Raw genomic sequence first — 17,844 nt, 5'->3', positions numbered from 1 at the left:
AGCAATATCAGCATTTGCTGCTATGTTTTTTTGAATGCACTCATGTTTGCTGTCGTGCCAGCTTTTCCTGGAGAGGACACTGTAGATATATCGAAAGTTTAGATGGGAAGTAGGAATACATCTAAGTCATCTCCAACTGGCCATACTCGACTGAGCCTCTCCTGACCTGCAACCCCTTGGGTTGCCCTGGAGGACTCGCCGCTGCCGAGCAGATGAATTAAGTCTGCACAGTCTCGCAGGCAGCTTCGCAGAGGGTTTTTTTCTCTGCCTCTCGGCTCTGGAAGTGCGATATTCCTGGCTGGGCTTTTTGCCAAACTGGGCTATGGGCAGGGGAGGCTGGAGGTGGGGGAAGCCGGAGCGAGATCGCTGAAGGTCAGAGCCAAATCCCATCCTTTGCTGGGAGCAGGAGTGTTTGGAGCTGGCCGGTTTATTTTTAGGCTTGGTTTTAGTCTAGGTTCATATCTGCTAGTGGAAGGCACAGACTGTGGCACCGTTCCCAAGCCAAGAATTTAGAAACCTGGTTTTAGAAGTAAAATCTAATTTGGAATTAAAGCACAGGAATTGCTAATATGCTCGTGGGAATAAACCGTGGCTGGATCCTATTTTCCGCTTCTCGTGTGCGAGACTCCTTTGAGTAACATCCATGGAGAGGGATCACTCAGGGTGATGCTTAGGGCTGGGAAAGAGCAGGTAAGAGGAGTCAGTCATCACCAAGACCTTTGGAAAGAGAGGGAGATGCTGCTGTTAAGTACCTGGCTCCTAAGCATCCCTTTTATCTGGGACTGGGAGTTAGCAAGAATTCAGCCCCTCTGAATAAATGGCAGATGTTAAAATGTGCTTAGCTTGGGGGCTGCTTGTTGGGGTGAGCCAGCAGGAGATGAAGCTCTCTTTCTGCTGCTTAGGATAGCAGTCCCAGGGCACAGAGGGACGCGGGAGTTGAAGCAGCAATAAAAGCAGGAGTTGTGCCTTTTTTCTGGTGGTCTGTCCCTCACCTTTCGTGCTCGCACGTCTTGGCTGCCGAATGAAAGGAATAAAAGGGAGGGCACTTATCTTCGCTAGCGTGAGCATCAGGGTAAAGAGCACGTTTCACTTGCAGAGTGGTAAAAAGTTTCAGGAAAGGGTAGGGAACAGGACCCTGAGCTCAGCTCGCCCCGGGTCTCATCGGAGCAGGGGAGGCACGGTTTGATCTTGAAATATCCTTTCTGAACCTGTGCTCGAGCTGAAAAGGGAGAGAAACGCCTGTGTGAGAAGCGGGAGCGCGTTGTCTCTGCCCTGCCTGCGGGAATCGGTGCTGGGACAAAACCCAGCCTCAAAAGCGAGGGCTGTGAAAACCAGGTGTGCCAAAGCTGGAGAGGATCTTTTCTCTCATTGCCCACCTTCTTGTTCTCGAATAAAGATGCTATTTTTATTTTCCCTTCTGTTTAGCCCCGATGGGCTTAACCCATCTCTGCAGAGGCGCAGAAATCCCAGCTCTAATTTCAATTAAGAGCGCTTCTTTTGATTGCAGCCCAGGCTGGGGTTTGGGATCTATTCCTAATCCCTATATTAGCACTGATTCATCTCTTCCATGAGTATTATCATCAGTGGCCCTTAGGGAAGGGAGGGGAGGGATCTTTCGGGAGGATAAATACCATTTGTTTGTGTTTGTATTAGCTTCCACGCTGCATCCTGATTACATCCCGCATTTTGACACAACAATTATTATTAATTTCCCGGCGTCTGCATTTGGATTCTCGCCGACACAAAGGGAAGATGACGGATAATGTCAGGCTCGGTAATTGGGTGGGGGAGGGATGGAGAAGGGGAGGGGGGCAGATGGGATATTATTAGATTGCAGTTCTCGGTGTGGAGTGGGGAAGGTATTTCTCAGCAGATGTCGGCACCGGCTATTTATCCGCACGTTAGCGCCGGCGGAGCGATTGTCTGGGACGCGCTCGGCTCCCTCACCCCTGCCCCTCTCTGCCTCCTTCCGCATAGAAATCCCATCAGCTCTGTATTGTGAGAATTGGCTTTTCCGGAGAGCCCTGCCGGTTCCCTTCTGCTCAGGCGCTGCCGTCTTTGCAATTAACTTTGCAGAGGTGAGCCCCGGCCGGTGAAGAAGCGAGCCGCGGTGCCGTGGGAGGGCTTTTCTCTGCAGGTGAGGGTTTTGGAGAAGCCCTGGTGGGTCTGAGTCCCTTCAACGCTGGGAGTTGTAAGGAGTTGGTGCCTGTTGCAGAAGCAGGAGCTCCTGTGACTTGCCCAGCATCACTGCGGGCAGAGCCAAGATGGGAATGTGGCAGTTCTGCCTCCTCGTTTCAAAGACGTGGTCCTTGACCCAAAGCATCGGATGCTTGGCTGGGGCAAAGGTGGCTGCTAATGCGCAGCAAGGTTGATGGAGTGACATTGCCGGTGAAGAAATCAGAGCAGGACATGTGCCCCGGTGTCCCTCCGTCCTTGCCGCCGGGGATTTTTGATAACTGTCTGCTTTTTTCCTTTAACCAGTCATCATGGGAGAATTGCAGCAGGGCCGGTGCATCGAGCACAGCCCAGGTGATGCAAAATCTAGAGAAATACTCAGGAAAGCCCTCGTTCAACAGCCAGCGTGCAGAGGGCCCTGTTCTTCTCCCAGATCTCGCATCCATCGCCTGATTGCTGACTCGCGCTGGTTCAATGCCTGGTGGCACCCGAAGCAACGCGCTGGGAGGGAAGGTCTCCTGCCCTTCCCGTGTCTCGGTGTTGTCTCGCCCCTCCTGCAGCGTTTGCGCTTGTGAAGCGCTGGGTGGTTCTTCGCCCGCGCTTCCCGGGCGGAAGGAGGTTTGAGTTCAAGCTGGGAAAATAATAAATAAACCGAAGGAATTAACTGTGATTCGGTGAGCATCGATTTCTGAGGTTGCTCGTGAGACACGGAGAGATGCTTGCGATGGGGGAGAAGCTGGAGGAGAGGAGGAACGGACAGGTCTTTGAACCTTTGGGGAACCTTCCTCCTCTTCATTATAAATCTGTGCAGGGCAGGTGATTTGCTGGAATATCTTTTCCTCCTCCACACAGGTACTGACGATGGCGATGGAGTTGCTCTGGTAGCTGGTGTATGGGGTTGGCAGGGGAGGAGGGGGCCTGTAGCCTTGTGGGGCTTCAGCAGTGAGATTCCCTGGCTGGAGCATGGCAGGGATCTGGGAGATTAGCAGAAAAGCTGCTGGTGCCTGACCCTTGCTGGGGTTGGAAAGTGCCTTCAGAGCCGCGCGTAGAGCAGCAGCACAAGGTCAAGCTGCATCTCTGCCCGAGAGAGGAGCAAGCACATTGACCTTGTAACTTGTAAAATCATCCAGAAGAGGCGTGGGGGTGGGTTTTGTTCTTTTAATGTCCAAGCTTTGGCTGTGCCTGGCATCCACACTCGGCACCGGGTCCCATCACACAAACAAGCTATCCCCCTGTGCTAGCCCCTCGGCTAGATGTTGGTGTCGGCATCTCACCACCGCGGTGATGGGGCGGGAGTAACGCTCTTTTTCTTGGATTTGCGGTTCTTCTGCTAGCCGTGTCCTCCTCTAGTGTAGCCAAATCCCTCTGCGCAGGGTCCTGCCCATCCCAAGTCCTCTCCCTTCAGCGTGTCCCAGAGCTGAGCCCTGGCTCCCCTTCACCTCTCCTACGAGGCTGGCCGACAGCCACGCAGGTTTTCCCTATAGGGCGGGATGACAGGATCATGGCATACCTCCAAGTCGGTCAGGATTTCTCATGCTGATGAGCCGGGCCTTCCCAGTCATCCTGCAAAGCGTTTAACCCCTGAGGCACTGCTCCCGGGGCTGGCAGGTTTCACCCAGAGGGACGTCCGCTCCATCGCAGCGATGTCAAGGCAGTTTGATGCCAAGAGCTGTGTTGCTTGGAGGTTGCGCTTGGCTGCTGGAAGGGTTACATGCATGCATCTATAGGCTGAGATGTCGTGCTGTGAGCAGTGGCTCACGCCTGGGGTCCTGGTCTTGGTGGGGGCAGAGCTGGGATTGCAGGGGGAGACCCTTGCACTGGCTCCAAGTTGGAGTCCTGCCCATGGATAGAAGCGGAGGGCGCTTTTGAAAGCTTTTTACTGAAATAGAGCTGCTTTTCCCGCTGCGCGGCGGCTGCTCTGGCCGAAGCACAAAGCTGGGCATGCCGGAGCAGCTGGCTTTGTCTCCACCAGCGATGCAGAAGGCGTTTTGCGATGAGCCGAGCAGCTGGGCTTGCAGAGGCAGGGCGAAGCCGTGCCGGGGAAGGGATCCTGGTCTGCAGTGACTGGAAAAAGAATTAGGAGATTCTGGTTCAGGTTTTGCCCCTTCTGGCAGCTTACGGTGTGAGCAAGGGAGAGCGAGCTGGGCTGCGAGAGGGGCTGGAAGCGTCTGGGGGTATTCGTGAAGCGTTTACCTATGGGTTGGAACGGGCATGGCTTGATGCTGCCAGAGAAAGCGATCGGTTTGATGCTTTGCTCTGAAATTGGGCCAAATCGCAATCTCTGGAACTAGCTGTTGAAGTTGAAGGACATGATATTTGGTCTTTTTGGAAGCAAGATAAGCTGGAAGGGCAAGAAAGGCTGAGTTAGGCAGGGGTGATGTGGCGTGGTCCCACGCCGGCTTGACTGCGCACTAGGACCTGAGGGATGAGAGGAGCATCTTGGTCCCCGCTGCAGCCCAGCCGTGTGATCCTGGCCAAACCCCTTCTCCTTGTTTTCCCTCTCAAACTTTGATCTTTTCTTTTCAGCCTTTAAGCACTTCCAGCCGTGGATTTGTATGTTCAATATCCAGCACAATTCCTGCGGTGTTGCTAGGGGTTAGCATAATGGCAATAGCAATGCAGGGAATTATCAGAGATGTTATCAGTGCAGTCAAACCCCAACTTTGCAGCTTTTCCCATTCACCCCTAAAAGCAGGACTGGCTTTCTGTGTGGTGTGACCTGTAGGTGCTGGAGCCAGGCCATCGGGTCATCTCATCTAATAGCAAATCCTTTGTCCTTAGAACAATAAATCCAGCGTTTCATTCCCTCTCTTGCATCTTTTTGTGTCCATTTGCACATTGAAATCTCTTCAGCTGACTCCTGCCAGTCTTTACAAAAAGCTTTTGCTGCTTCAGATGTTTCAAAGATTGAAGGGTTGCCCATCAACTGGAGAGCTTTCCTTGTAAGCAGCTCTGGCTCCGCAGAAGGCAGTGGGAGGGAGGTGAACGTATTTGGAAGAAATGGGGAAGGGAGGCAAAAAGAGAAGGGGTTTTGTACCCTGTTCTCCTGGGGGAAGCATTTTTTATCTCTAAATCTGTGTAATTGATGCCCAGATACTCTGGTGATGAGTGCCTTAGAAATGCATCTGCAGTAATAATCTAATATCCGTTTGTTAGGGCTCCAAGGAAATCTAATAGAGCTTTGCCTAATAGAGCTCCTTTCATCCCAGGATAAAATGCAAGGAGTTTGAGACGGAAAAGACCAATTTTAGGTCGTGCAGTTCATCTCCCTTCCAACGCAAAGTCTCAAGGTATTTTACACACATTAAATAATTAAAGAGCAGTTGTGGTCAGGGAGGCAACTAGGTGAAGAAAGCATCAGCTGGTGAGCGCGCAGCGCACCTCCCCGGGTGTGCTGCCGGCACCGCTTGCTGCGAGGAGGAGAGCCGGGAGCTCGCCGGGACGGCACGCTCCGATCCTGCTCCTGCAGCGAGGTGTGAGCCAGGAGCACGGGGTTTTTACTGGGGCTTTGTTGGTTGTGTGCTGGTCTGGACTCTGAGCAACGCTGGGGGTGGAGGTGATGCCCGACTCGCCCGATCCTGCCCGGCCCAGTTGGGCGCCGGTGCTGCTGCGCTGGTTGATGATGATGACTATTCTGGGACATCATCCCTGCTAGATGGGGATTTATCAATGCTGTCGGGATTCAAGGCTAGCTATGCCAGCCAGTGCAGAGCAGCAGCTTGGTGGCTGCGGGCGCGACTTCATCTCTTTACTGACCGTCCACATGAGCGATGGAGGATGGTGACGGCCGACAGAGCTCGTCTGACCTGGAAGTCAAGGTGTCCCTTCTGCAGGAGCAGCCCCAAAGAGGAGCTGTGACCTGAGTTTCCAGTTCACTGGCAGCTCCTGGCAGTAATCGTAGCAGAAGAATCTCTTTCAGTTTCTGGTGGTTGCAATCCCTTTGCGTCGGTTGGTTATTTTTTTGAAAGAAAGCACGTAAAGGCTTGGGCTTACGTTTACAAGTGCTGCTCTTCGGCTTCACCCCGCACGGGAGTGGGACCAGCCCCACATTTGGGTGCCTCCATTGCCGGACCCAAAGCAGGGATGACCCCTGCTCTTCCCTGCCTTGGTTGCGCATCTCTGGGAAGCAATGCCGTGGAGGGTCTTACTCCTTTCCTTTTACAGCGCTTCCCCTAATAGCCGGTGGATCAGGCAGGATCCGGCCCTGGGGGCTTCCCTTGTCCCTGGGGGTCCGGGGGGAGAGCAGCTCCTGCTCCAGCCGGCAGCCGGAGGAGGCAGGGGCAGTGGGGGCTCCCATGGGACTGCAGCTGCCGTCAGTTTTAGCACATTTGTCTCCATCTTTCCCAAGACGAGGGGTGGCAGGAGGGTGGGATTTGGGGATTTCCAGAATTAATGATATCTGCAGTGAGGTATCTGGCTCCTGCGGCTCCATGCGGAGCGGAGCCGGCAGCGAGGGGAAATCACCTGTGACCGGTTCCTCGGATCTGCCCTCCTGTAAATAATCGTAGATGAAAATGTCAAGCTCGGAGCTCCTAATGCGAGGCTAAAGGAGGGGATAAGGAAGGGGAAACGTGTGCGTTGGCGTGGGAGGGCGAGAGATGGAGAGAGTGATGGAGGGAGAAGGTTGGTGCGTGACGGAGATGCAGACCCTGGGTAGGGAGGGCTGGGGCCGACCTGCTCCACAGGGAACGGGCTGGGGGAGATCCCAGGAAGGTGCTTGCGATCCAGTGTGGGACTCTGCCGGGATGGGAAGGTGCGTGCTGCGGGGTGGCCGGGTTGTGCACTATCTCTCCCTTAGGATGCTCTCCCTGGGACCGTGGTCCCAGCTTCGGGCCAGCTCCCACTCCCAAGAGTTAGCCTCGGGGATTTTCGTAGTTAAACATGCAGATGTGGCCTTTCACCCACGCAGAAACACACGGCGTGGAGGGATGGCTGCTCCTCTTCTGCCGGCCAAGGCTCTGCCACCTCCTCTGGAAAGACAGTCTCCTCCTGGTCCTTTGCTTCTCTGCTGAGAGTGCTAATTAGAGGGCCAATTAGTGTTCAAGGTCAATTTGATTTGCACACTCACTCCAGTAGGAATTGGAGGGAGCCCGTCTCCTCGTTTTTGCACAGCAGACGCTGCAGTGACTGGGGGTCACCGCCGAGCCGGGCTGAATCGGAGCCGGGGAGCGGGAGGTGAGACGGCTGCTCCCTCTCCATCACCACCCCAGCAGCCTGGCGATGCGCCGTGCACATCTGGGCTGCCGCTGCGCACATCTGTGCAGCGCTCGCGAGGTTGATGGGAAGCGGCAGGTAACGGTGTGCTGTGAGGGACGAGGGGAGGACCATCGAGGGTTTAGCTAATGGAGAGCGAAGCTCAGAAGCGCTCAAAGAAGAGAAAGAAAAAAAAAAAAAAAGATTTGGGAAGCTCACAGAGGCAATAGTGAAATGAAAGAGGAATGGAGAAACGAAGGGTTTGGAATTGTTTAATTTACGTTTAAGCACCGGAGCTGGTGGTGGTTTTGCTGCAGAGGACAGCAGTAGATTGAGGAGCGGGCAGGTGCCAAACAGCCTGTGCACGCAGTCCTCAGCTGGGGTCGTTGTCCTTGTCCTCGGTTCCCTGTGCTGAATCCTGCTCCAGCCCCGCCAGCTCTCCAGACAGGAGCACTTTGCTTTGTCCGGGGGTTGTGACGGCAGTCAGGGGATGCAGTATCCTCTCTAGCAATTCATGTGTAGGGGAAGAAGCCTGGCAGCTCTCGCGCAGCACGGCTGGGCGTTAGGTCTTTTGTGCCATCCCAACTGGCTTGCAAATTTGGCTTGTCTGGGTATGGGACAGGGAGCAGAGCCTGCTTTCTGTGGCCGCCCCAAGTGCAAGGACACAGCAAAGGCACAGGAAAACACCTTTATGTGGTTCTTGCCCAGACTTGAGTTTTCCGTCGGGGTTTGACAGGCGTGGTGGACTGCCCTGCGCTACCGATGTCAGTGCACAGAAAATATTTTGTACCCGCGGTGGGGGTCGACCCCCTGCACATCCAGTGTGCCGACAGCCCCCCACCCTGGCCCTGCCGTCAGGATTTCTGGGCACAAAACAAGGAGCAGACGGAGCGGGAACCTGCGCAGTAGCCGGTGCCCGCACCCGGCCGTAGGGCACGAGCTCCCTGCCTCCTCGACCGCCCCATCCCCGTATCCCCCCCCGTGCCCCGCAAAGCCCCGCGGGTGCAGAAATACCCATATGGCACGCAGGCAGGTCCAGGCACGTGCCCCGAGAGACGCAGGCACGTTGGCCGTCTCCTCCGCCAGCTCCTGCCTTCCCCACAGCCAAAGCTGGCTGTGTGAAATCTGTGCTGGGGGCATCCGCTTGATACCAGCTCCAGTCCAAAGCCGATGAGAAATGCACAGACTGGCAGTGCCGGACTGCATACTAATGGTGCGAGAGCTTGCAGGGAGCAGGGAAGAGAAAGGGAAGGAGCCAGACTGCAGCTCCTGGCTACCCGCGATTGATTTATTACCAGGTTTGCTGATGAATGTGTGAGAAACACTATTGGTGGTAAAGCAGAAAGCCCGTAATTAAAGTAACAGCTTTCAGTTTTTAAGCACTGCTTGTGTGTTTTCTTCTCTCTGGCAAATTTTGTGTCTCGGTGCCGCTCGGCAGCATCCCCCCCCCCCCCCCCCCCGCCATCCCACGCCGAAGCTGCCTTTTCGGCTCCGGCGTGGAGGTGCTGCACCCAGCCTGGCAGTCGGCGAGGGGCGGGTTACGGCATGATTTGGTCAGCGGCTGATTTGGAGAGGGAACGTGGGATTTTGGAGACGTGGGCTCTGCCATGGTGGCGTATGAACCTGGGCTGTGCACCGGGGAAATTCCCCTCCTGCCCTTGCACGTGGCAGAACACTGCAAAGGGGCTGGGCAGGGTCCAGGGGTATACGGGGCAACGATGCTCTTCCCCAGCGTGGGGATCGGGGTTTTACTTTAAATCATCGCTGCACGCTGGCAGAAGATGCTCAGCACCTTTGTTGTAAGTGGTTGCCTGCGTTTTACGTGCTGCCAGGGCTTACTCCTGCCTAGACCAGGAGCTCGCTCCTTTCCCCTGCGTGTGCGCGCATGTGGTACGGCACACGCGGGTCCAGCACAGCCCAGTGGGCTCAGCAGCGTGAATATTCCTTATCTGCTCCAGCGCCGAGTCTCTGCGGCTGGCTCAGAGCGCCTTTCCTGGCACTAACCCGCTCGATCCCTTCTCTGGGGCTGCCAGGGTGTGGGAGAAAGGGACCCGCCGCTTGGCAGGGTGTAGATCGGGTGATCCGCAGGAAAATATCTGGTGCTCTCAGTTAGTAAATTGAGCAGAGAGGCACCCCAGCCCCTGCGAGTGAGCGGCTGTGATGGATGGGCCGGCAGATAGAAGGATACGTGCGGTGAGGGATCGGGGGGTGGAAGGGGAGAGGAGGTGAGCACTCTGCTGATGACAGATGGACAGACAAGGGTGTGTGTGTATAGATATATATGTGTATATGTATGAAGGTAGGTAGGGAAAGGGTCTCTCTGATGAGAGATAAATTGGGAGAGATGGATGGATGGGATATTTATAGTGATGGCTAGGTAGATAGAGCTGGATGTGTGTTGATGAATAGGTGGATGATGGATAGAGGGCATGGATTGTGAGAGCTGGTGAGCTAAAGGGTATATACGGTGCTAGATAGATTAGATGGAAGGATATATGTGATGATAGAGAGATAGTATAAGCAGCAGCCTCTGAGTCGCCAGCAACGCTGCTGCTTTTAGCTACTCTGAGCTCTGGTGTAATCTCATTTTGCCCTGGTAAATTCCTTATCAAGGCAGCTTTTTTAAATGAAATCCCCTTAAAAGAAATGGAAAAAAAAAAAAAAAAAGAACAGATCACAACCGGCAGCACTCCCCAGCTCCTCCGCCGACAGCCGCTGACCCGGGCTGGCCGTTTCCATGATTACAAATTAACTGATGCTCTGTAGCAGCTCCAAGTTTTTCCCAACAGCTGCGGCGGGGTCTGCCCGGGTGCCGGCACAGAGATGCTGTCCCTTGGCTGCCACCTCCCTCCCCAATTCGGGGAAGCCTTTCTGTCCTCGGGCAACCTCACCGTGTCCCCACGGTGTCGTAGGCACGTAAGGCATTGGGGTGTGTGACTGCTCTGGTGCTGGCTTGTGGGGAACGTGGGTGTCTCTCCAGGCTCAGCTCCGGCGCTTGCACGTTTTGGCAAGCCCCGGTGCGATTCCCAGCATTTGTCAAGAGGAGGGCTAGGAGATGAACGTTGGCTCCTTTCCCTCTGCCTGCCTCCTCCTGCAAACAGCTGAGGAGCCCCGGGGACAGATTGTGCACAGAGGAGACCGAACTTCCAGCCTGCAGGATTCGGGACCGCGTGCCGGTGGTTTTTCCTTATCCCTGAGCAGGCAGACAGACTCGGCAGACGTGTGAAAGTCTGTCGTTCCTCTGTGCCGATAGCAATTAAGATGTGCTAATGGGTTCAGATGAGCCCCTAAAAAATGTGGATGTTTCGCTGAGCCTTCTGGAAGCTTTTGCTCATCTGCAAACGTTTCTGCTGGTGGGAAACGAAAGCTTTCTGCGGCAAGTCCTAGCACAAACACACCTTCTGCGGTGGCATCTGGAGTGACCCTCCTCATCCCCCACACGGTGTGGAAGGGCAGGGAGCCCTTGAGATGTTTTCTGAACATCCCCATAGACGTCTGACCTCAGCCCGCCTTTGAGAGCCGCGGGATGCTATTTTACCTGTCACTCTCTGTCCGTGCAGGGCCTTCTGCTGGGCAAGGACACGGGAGAGAGTCAGGAGTCCTGGATCTACTGCAGGCTTTGCCACCGCTCTGCTGCGGTGGAGTGATTCCCCTGGCAGCTGGGCACTATTTTTAAAGGGTTTGGCGGAAAATGCAGCCCAGACCTCGTTGGCTTCACTGTCTTAGGTTGCTGATGAAGGAGGAAAGTACTTAGGCTCTCCCTGGCTTTTAGCTTCACCCAAGAGCTGGTCGAAGGGGTGGTTTCATCTGGTGACGCTCAGCACAGCGGCTGGGGAGTCCTGGCTGGTACTGCAGGACCTGGAGCCACGGGTGCCCTGATGCTTTGCAGGGAAAGGCTGTAGTTGACGTTTTCTGGCTGGTGGTCACTGATGCTGGATGCAGGCTCCGTGTTGCCACTATTTTCAGTGGAACTGGAAATACTTTCCACTATTTTTCACTATTTTCCTGTTTCACACGAGCAGTGTGGTTGGCTTCCCGAATTGGGAGCCTGCAAAGCGTTTCTGCTACAAGTGAATTGTATCCCAGCCTTTCTGGTGAATACCCTGCACCAAAAAAAAAAAAAAAAAAAAAAAAAAAAAAAAAAAAAAGGGCGAGTACACTGTTGCTTGTTTTATTTTATGTGGTGGAGGGGTGGGGGAAAAGCTGAGCAGAACTAAAGTGCTCACACCGGGATTTCCTCTCGTCTTCCTCCATACAAACAGCCTCGCAAACTAAACCCGCTTGGCCAAGCGTGTGTGAATCAGAGCATGAAGGCTTTGTGTAGCGTTGGCTGCAACCCTTGGCCAGAGTATTGCATTTTATTTTGGTGGAGGGGCTCGGCTCTCCAGCACGTGCAGCCGCACGCTGGGGAGAGGAAGGAGAAATGAGAAGTCACTGCTGCTGATGGGGAGGTGGGCTGCCGTGGCGTAGCAGGGGTGTAGCATCACCCGCAGCCCCTTGCTGGGCTGTTTACGTGGTTCTGGGTGCTCCGGCGAGGGGTTTTGGGCTGGCACGGAGGTTTCTGCATGAGTTCTTGCCGGTAGCCGAGGAAATGAATCCAAACTCGCCGTGCCTTCATGCAAGTGCTCTCGTGCTTCTCCCTGCCCTGTAGCGTCACCGGTGGAAATCAATGGACGTGAGGGAGTGAGGTTGGCTCCGGCGGAGGGTGCGCGGTGCTCCCGGGATCCCCCTCCTGTGCCCGGGGGTGCTGGCCCGAATCCAGCCCCTTTCTCAGTAGGGCGGGTGAGGCCTCTGCCTTAATCTGTGCACAGTAATGATGCTTAAATAGGCAACGCCGAGAAGGTGGGGTTGGGTGGGATTGTAGATCCTGCCAGCCCAGAGCTTTCCTTTGATGCTCCATCGATTGGAAACATCAGGGGATGCTTGAGGAACTCGATGGGAGGCAAATATCGGGTGGAAACAGAGGCGGGATTGCTTAGGAGGGGAGACGTTCTGTGCCAGCGGGCAGGTGGTATGATGTCCTTTGTACTAAGTTTTCAGCCCCTGACAGTAAAAACTTAGCTAACCTTATTCTTATTTTTATGTGCCTATAGTTTGCTTCAACGATCTGAAACAAAGCTGTGGTTTTCAACTACGCTTGACGGGAACTATTTGAATTTCTTTGAATTTTTCCCTTCTGCTTTGCAAAACGCTAATGCTCCTTACGGAGGCGCGGGCTCTGCTCCAGGCAGCCCCCTCTGCGGAGTGCTGCCTGCCTGCCTGCTGCCTGCCTGCCTCCCTGCCCGCCACGGCGCGTCCCCTTCCAGCCGGCTCCTCGCTGCCTTTTGATTGATTGATCGTCGTGGCAGTCTAATAAGCGATAACAGCACATATGACAAACTAAACAACCGTCTAATGAATTGATTGACATCCGAAGGATTTGACTTGATGCACAACCCCAGTCACAGATAAGGTTAATGAGGGAGAAATTAAAATGTAGCTCAATGGGTAATGAATACAGCATGTGCCTTGTTGTAACACATGCCAGATCCATCACTCTGAATCAAGTGATGGTAGCAATTTCTAAATTATTTATTGCACCCCTCATCTTCCTGTCTCAAGGGAAGAGGCACTCGGACTGGCTTTTGTATTTTTTTGTATATATATATAACTGTATCTATCTATCTGTGCATTGTGAGGATCCATAGCCAAAGAAAATTGCTTTGAATTTTGCAATTTTCATGTTGGTTTTTTTTTTGTAAACTCAATAGCAAAAAATATAACAATCCAGAACCTGTCATGCCATTTGAATCATAATAGCTACAAATTCACTCCCCTGAATAAATGGAGAGGCTTATTTATCAAATATATACAAGATGTCTGTCTAGTTGTTAACACACAGAGGTATGAGTAGGCAGAGGAAATCGAGAAAGTTTACATATTCACTGCTATCTCCAGGGACCTTTCCTTTCCTCCTACTTCTTATTCCCTCTCCCCTCCCCCAATCGCATCTCCAACTTGCTTTGACTTCCCCTGTTTTTCTTTTATTTTTTCCTTAAATGCGCCTGGCTGACAAAACTTGGGCTGTCAGAAATGATCAAGAGATGAAGTTGCCAAGGAAGAGGAGAGAGATTTGCATGGAGCTTGCATCTCCCCATGTCTTGCTGCCTACATGGGAGGGTGTCTCCTCCGCTAGCCAGGAGGAGCGCTGGGGACTGTCAGTCTGCTTGAGATACTTACGTGCTCCCGATTATCACGTGCATTTTCTTCCACTTTAGGAAAGGGGAAGCCAGATTCACTAGAAGTGAGTCTATACTGGTTTTCAAAGGTCATCCTCAGGGCCAGAAGCAGATGGAGGGAGAAGCAGCCAACGAGCATCATATGGGCTCCCTGTATTATTATTTATACTGGAGCTGGGGTATTTGGAGCCAGGACTAGGTGATGTGTTGCCCCAACGAGGGGTATGGAGTAGACGGGGACAGGGTGAATACTTGTTTGGGTTTGTGCTTTCTTGTGAAATTGCTGTCGGTGAGAGGGTGTTTGCTGCCCACGTCGGTGGTGTTGGACGCTGCACGGCTGAGAAATTATTCCCGCTGTGCCTTGATCTGGGCGAGCTGTGAAGTCCTCGGCGCCGAGCCAAGCTCTTCTCACGAGCCCGGCGAAGCCCACCCTGCTCCAGGAGGGCAAAGCCACTTCTCCTCCCGCTTTGTGCCCCCGGCGGCAGCTAATGAGTTCGTTTTTGACCTCGGCATCCTTTCCCTAATAGCGAGGCAGGGACAGAAAGGACTCAGGTAGCATGACTTCATCGCAGATGGAGCGAGACTGGGCAGCTAGAGGGGAAAAAAAAAAAAAAAAAAAAATATTCTTCTCTTTGCTTATAAAGTGCAGCTGGGTCTGAAGCCATTCAGAGGAAGTGGCTGTGGATCCCCCCCGTGCCATTCTTCAAAAATAGAGCCATTCTCCTCCAAGCACTCTTCCAGGATTCATTTGAAACCCCCCATTGTACCTCGGCGGCTATTGGGTTTGGAGCGCAGGAGTTGGTGGCTATTAAGAGGTCTGCTCCTGCCACAGGTGTCCTTTGGAGACAGTGCCTCTCTATTACGGTGCAGCAGGTAGATGCCACCACCCGGCATCGGGGAGGCCGGGAGAAGCAATCTTAGCAAGGCACCGGCGTTTCAATTAACCAGCAAGACAGCCAGCGTTTCAGCACCTGTACATCTCTCTCCCTAGCAGCCGGGATGCATTGTATTATAAATAACAATAAGCAGGCCCAGTCAAAGGCTGTAATTGAATCTCTTCATTTTGCTGACTCGGGCGAAAAAAGCCCCTTTGAGTGAATTACAATGCCTGTGTATATAATTTGGGAGACACGTAAAGGTAACACGCTGGGTGTAATTAAAGCGAGCGTCGCTCCCAGTCGGTGTCACTGCCCTCGGGGCACCCAGGAGCTGCTTCGACGGTCTCGCCATGGGGAGGTCCCACCGCAGGTGTGGGGAGCATCGCTCAGCTCTCCAAAACTTTCCCTTCCCCTGAAAGGTGGTCACCGGTGACCAAACTTTTGATACCCATTGAAGAGGAAAAGCCAAATTCCCTCCTCTTCTTGCAGCACGGGACTCAAACCTCAGCTCTTTTCCCTCCCGTCCCCGGCGGCTTTGCCCCCCCGTTGCGAGGGGAGGCGAGATGGCAGCCCACCTGGGCCAGCGGTGGGAGCAGCAAAAGCTACGAAACCACGGGATTGCTCCTTGCAAAAGGGTCGGGAGCGGTGGCCTGGAGACATATCTCGCCAGTATAGATGTCTCGGGTGCATCACCCTGGTACGGATGTCTCTGTAGTGGTCCGCTTGGGTCCAAGTGTCTACAGCTGATGTACATCAGCTCGCCTCACAGGCTCTTACCGGGCTCGGTGACAAGGATTGTCCCTTGTGGTGCTCATCCCCGTGGCCGGCTTGGCGGGGAGGGAGCCTGACTTGGGTGCAGGAATGCCCCCCCGCCACGGACACGAGCCCGCGGCCCTGCTCGGCTTGCCCGATGGCAAGAGGCTGAGCCCTTGCTTTGACGGTGTGGGGGCATCGCACAGAGCAAGCCGGCGAGCGGGGACTTGCTGCTCTTCCATCCTCTTACGGCTTTTCCTTGTAGTGGTCCTGCAACCTCCTTCCCACGTTGCCCAGCTGTTCCCCAGTCGCCAAAAATCTTCATTTTTGTGATCACAGAGACCTCCTGCCTGCTCGCGAGCTCCTGGGAGGTGCCCATCACATGCACCTCGGCTGCAAGCCCAGCATTAAGAAAGTTTTATGGATTTAGGCGAATACTAGATTCCTTCCGCGGCTGAAATCGAGTAGCGCAGATGATGTTGCCGTACAGGAATGAGCAGTTTGGTCGTCCTTCACTTTGAGTAGTAGCCAAGGACGTCTTTTGGCTAATGGAGAGAGCCAAAATTTGATGCCTTCCAGATTTTCAGTTCCCTTCCATCTCTTGAGCCCGACTGCAACGCTCGCCTTCGGCACACACCCTCCTCCTCTCTCCCCTCTGATCCAATCCAGACGTCTCCTGAAGGCCGGCACATTTTTCAGCCCAAATTTTGCACTGACAGAATATATTGCATCTGCATCGAGGTGGAATATAAAGTGAAGAGGAACTGCGGGGGGGAGCGCAGGGAAATGAGGTTTGCTGTGCCGCAAGAGCATGGGGTTAAATCAGCAGCTGCAGCCAGTGGTCCTTGGTCCCCGCTTGCTCCCTCTGTGCTGTTCAGGTTTTCTTGAAGGTTCGCGTCGAGAACATGCTCCACTTTTCCTTTTTTTCCTCTCTAGAATCCACTTTGTGTGTCACTTGCTTTTATTTTTTTTTTTTATTATTATTATCTTAAACATCCATTATTTAGAAACTGCTGGAGCCTGGAAACCAATTTCCGTGCTTATTTCAAAGAGTTTGCAGCGTTTAGGTGGTTATGTACAGGCTATTATGTGAACTGACCATGGGAAAACAGAGCCTGGCGCCCCACGGGAAGGGGGTGGCGGACCCCTGGTGGGCAGGCGTGGGGGTAGATGCGGAATAACTCCTGCCTGGTGGACGTCTGGACCTCGAACTGACTGCGGGATGAAAATCAGCATTGCTTTTAGCACAGGGTCCTGTGCCGGGGGAGGGATGGGAGCCCAGAACCCCCCTGAAAATGGGGTTTGTGGTGGGCAGCGATGCCTCTGGGCATCCTCACTCAGGGGACGCTGGGCACCTGCCCCGGGTGCGGAGGTGGTTGTAGCGAGTGTCCTTCGCTGTTCTTGGCTTTGCAGGGCTCAGCGTGTAAAGCGGCGGATCCCTGAGGATGCTTTAAGCTACTAAAGGGATTAGGCAGGGTTATGAGCAATCCCAGGACGCAGGAAATGTCGAGGCAGTTTGCAGCCAACCTCCTCCTCCTTTCCTCCGGCCAAGTAAAGGAGTGGAGGGACCTTTTCATCTTGGTTTTGCATTTGTGGGTGGGTGGATGGACGGTTGAAGAAGCCCCAGGTGCAGGATGACTCCCTCTTCCCAACAAACCATGCGGATCATATTTAGGGCCAGGGAGGTGGTGGGAGGGAAATCCAGGATTGAGGGATTGAGTTCATCCCTCTTGTAAGCCCGTCAAAGTCAGCGGAGTCGTGGCAAGAGTGGGGCTGGCCTGGCGCATTCACGGCCCGAGAGCAATCCCTAAATGCTATCGACTTAGCGTAACCCTCCGCTGAGCTGGCTGGCAGTCACGGCGAGCCCCTGCGTGGCAGTCAGAGTCACAAGGATCTCTCATCAAATGCAGTGCAGACCGCGGGGGACCCCTGGGCCACTTCACTGCCCTGGTTTGGAGGTGAGGGAGTACCGCAGAAGTCACCGTCACGAGGACCTGCAGGTGAAGGGAAGAGCTGTCCCAGCGGGACACGCTCCTTTTTTGCCTGTGTTAAGCCCCGAGTCTTTTATCCTGAGATTTCAAAAGAGCTGAAAAAGATCAGTCAGTGGCATTATCTCTGCTTTTGGCAAACAGGGAAACCGAGGTAGCAAAGCTGAGCCGGAGTGAAACAGCCCCTGCCTTCCCTTGGGTGCTCCCACCCCTCTCCAAACTTCCCAGGGTGCCAGCGTATGCAACCCGGGGTTTGCAAGGGGTGTCACCCGTGGGGTGCCTCTCCCTCCCCGTGCCCTTTAGCAAACCAAGCTGTAATTTAACTCACGAGCAAATCAATGGGGCATCGCACCCATTCCTCCTCAACACCCGTGCGGGCGCTCCTCCCGGCGGGATGCCGGTTGAGCATCCCTGCCCTAAATTTGAGGAGTATTGACGTGAGCGTGCTGGGTCGACTTGGTTTGGCAGGGCTCGTGCTGCAGCCCAAACCTGGAGGCTCTGTAAGCATCCGCGCAGCAAATCCGTCCGTGTCGTTGCTCCCAGAGCCACAGCGGGCAGCCCCTTTTACAGGCAGCAAGACTGAGCCCCTCTCGGAGCCGCTGCCGTCCTCATCCTCACAAAACAAAGTTAAGGCTAAAA

General features: G+C 54.1%; 1 protein-coding gene across 2 annotated transcripts in view; it reads left to right on the top strand.

Annotated features, from left to right (window-relative positions):
* LOC115344448 (protein CEPU-1) overlaps positions 1–17,844 on the top strand; it is a 352,367-nt gene that overhangs the window by 34,159 nt on the left and 300,364 nt on the right. The window contains exon 1 of one of the 2 annotated variants that reach the window (XM_030021744.1): positions 1,694–1,774. The exons of the other annotated variant lie outside the window; for it this stretch is intronic. Within the exon in view, the coding sequence (XP_029877604.1) occupies positions 1,753–1,774 (22 nt within the window). The 5' untranslated portion in view covers positions 1,694–1,752. Of the gene's footprint in view, positions 1–1,693; positions 1,775–17,844 lie in introns of those variants that run through there. 2 annotated transcript variants of the gene reach the window in all.

The sequence above is a fragment of the Aquila chrysaetos genome, chromosome 8 (assembly GCF_900496995.4).
Source record: "Aquila chrysaetos chrysaetos chromosome 8, bAquChr1.4, whole genome shotgun sequence".
Classification (NCBI taxonomy): Eukaryota; Metazoa; Chordata; class Aves; order Accipitriformes; family Accipitridae; genus Aquila; species Aquila chrysaetos.
Note: the sequence above shows the minus strand (reverse complement) of the source record. Positions and strands in the feature narration are given on the sequence as shown.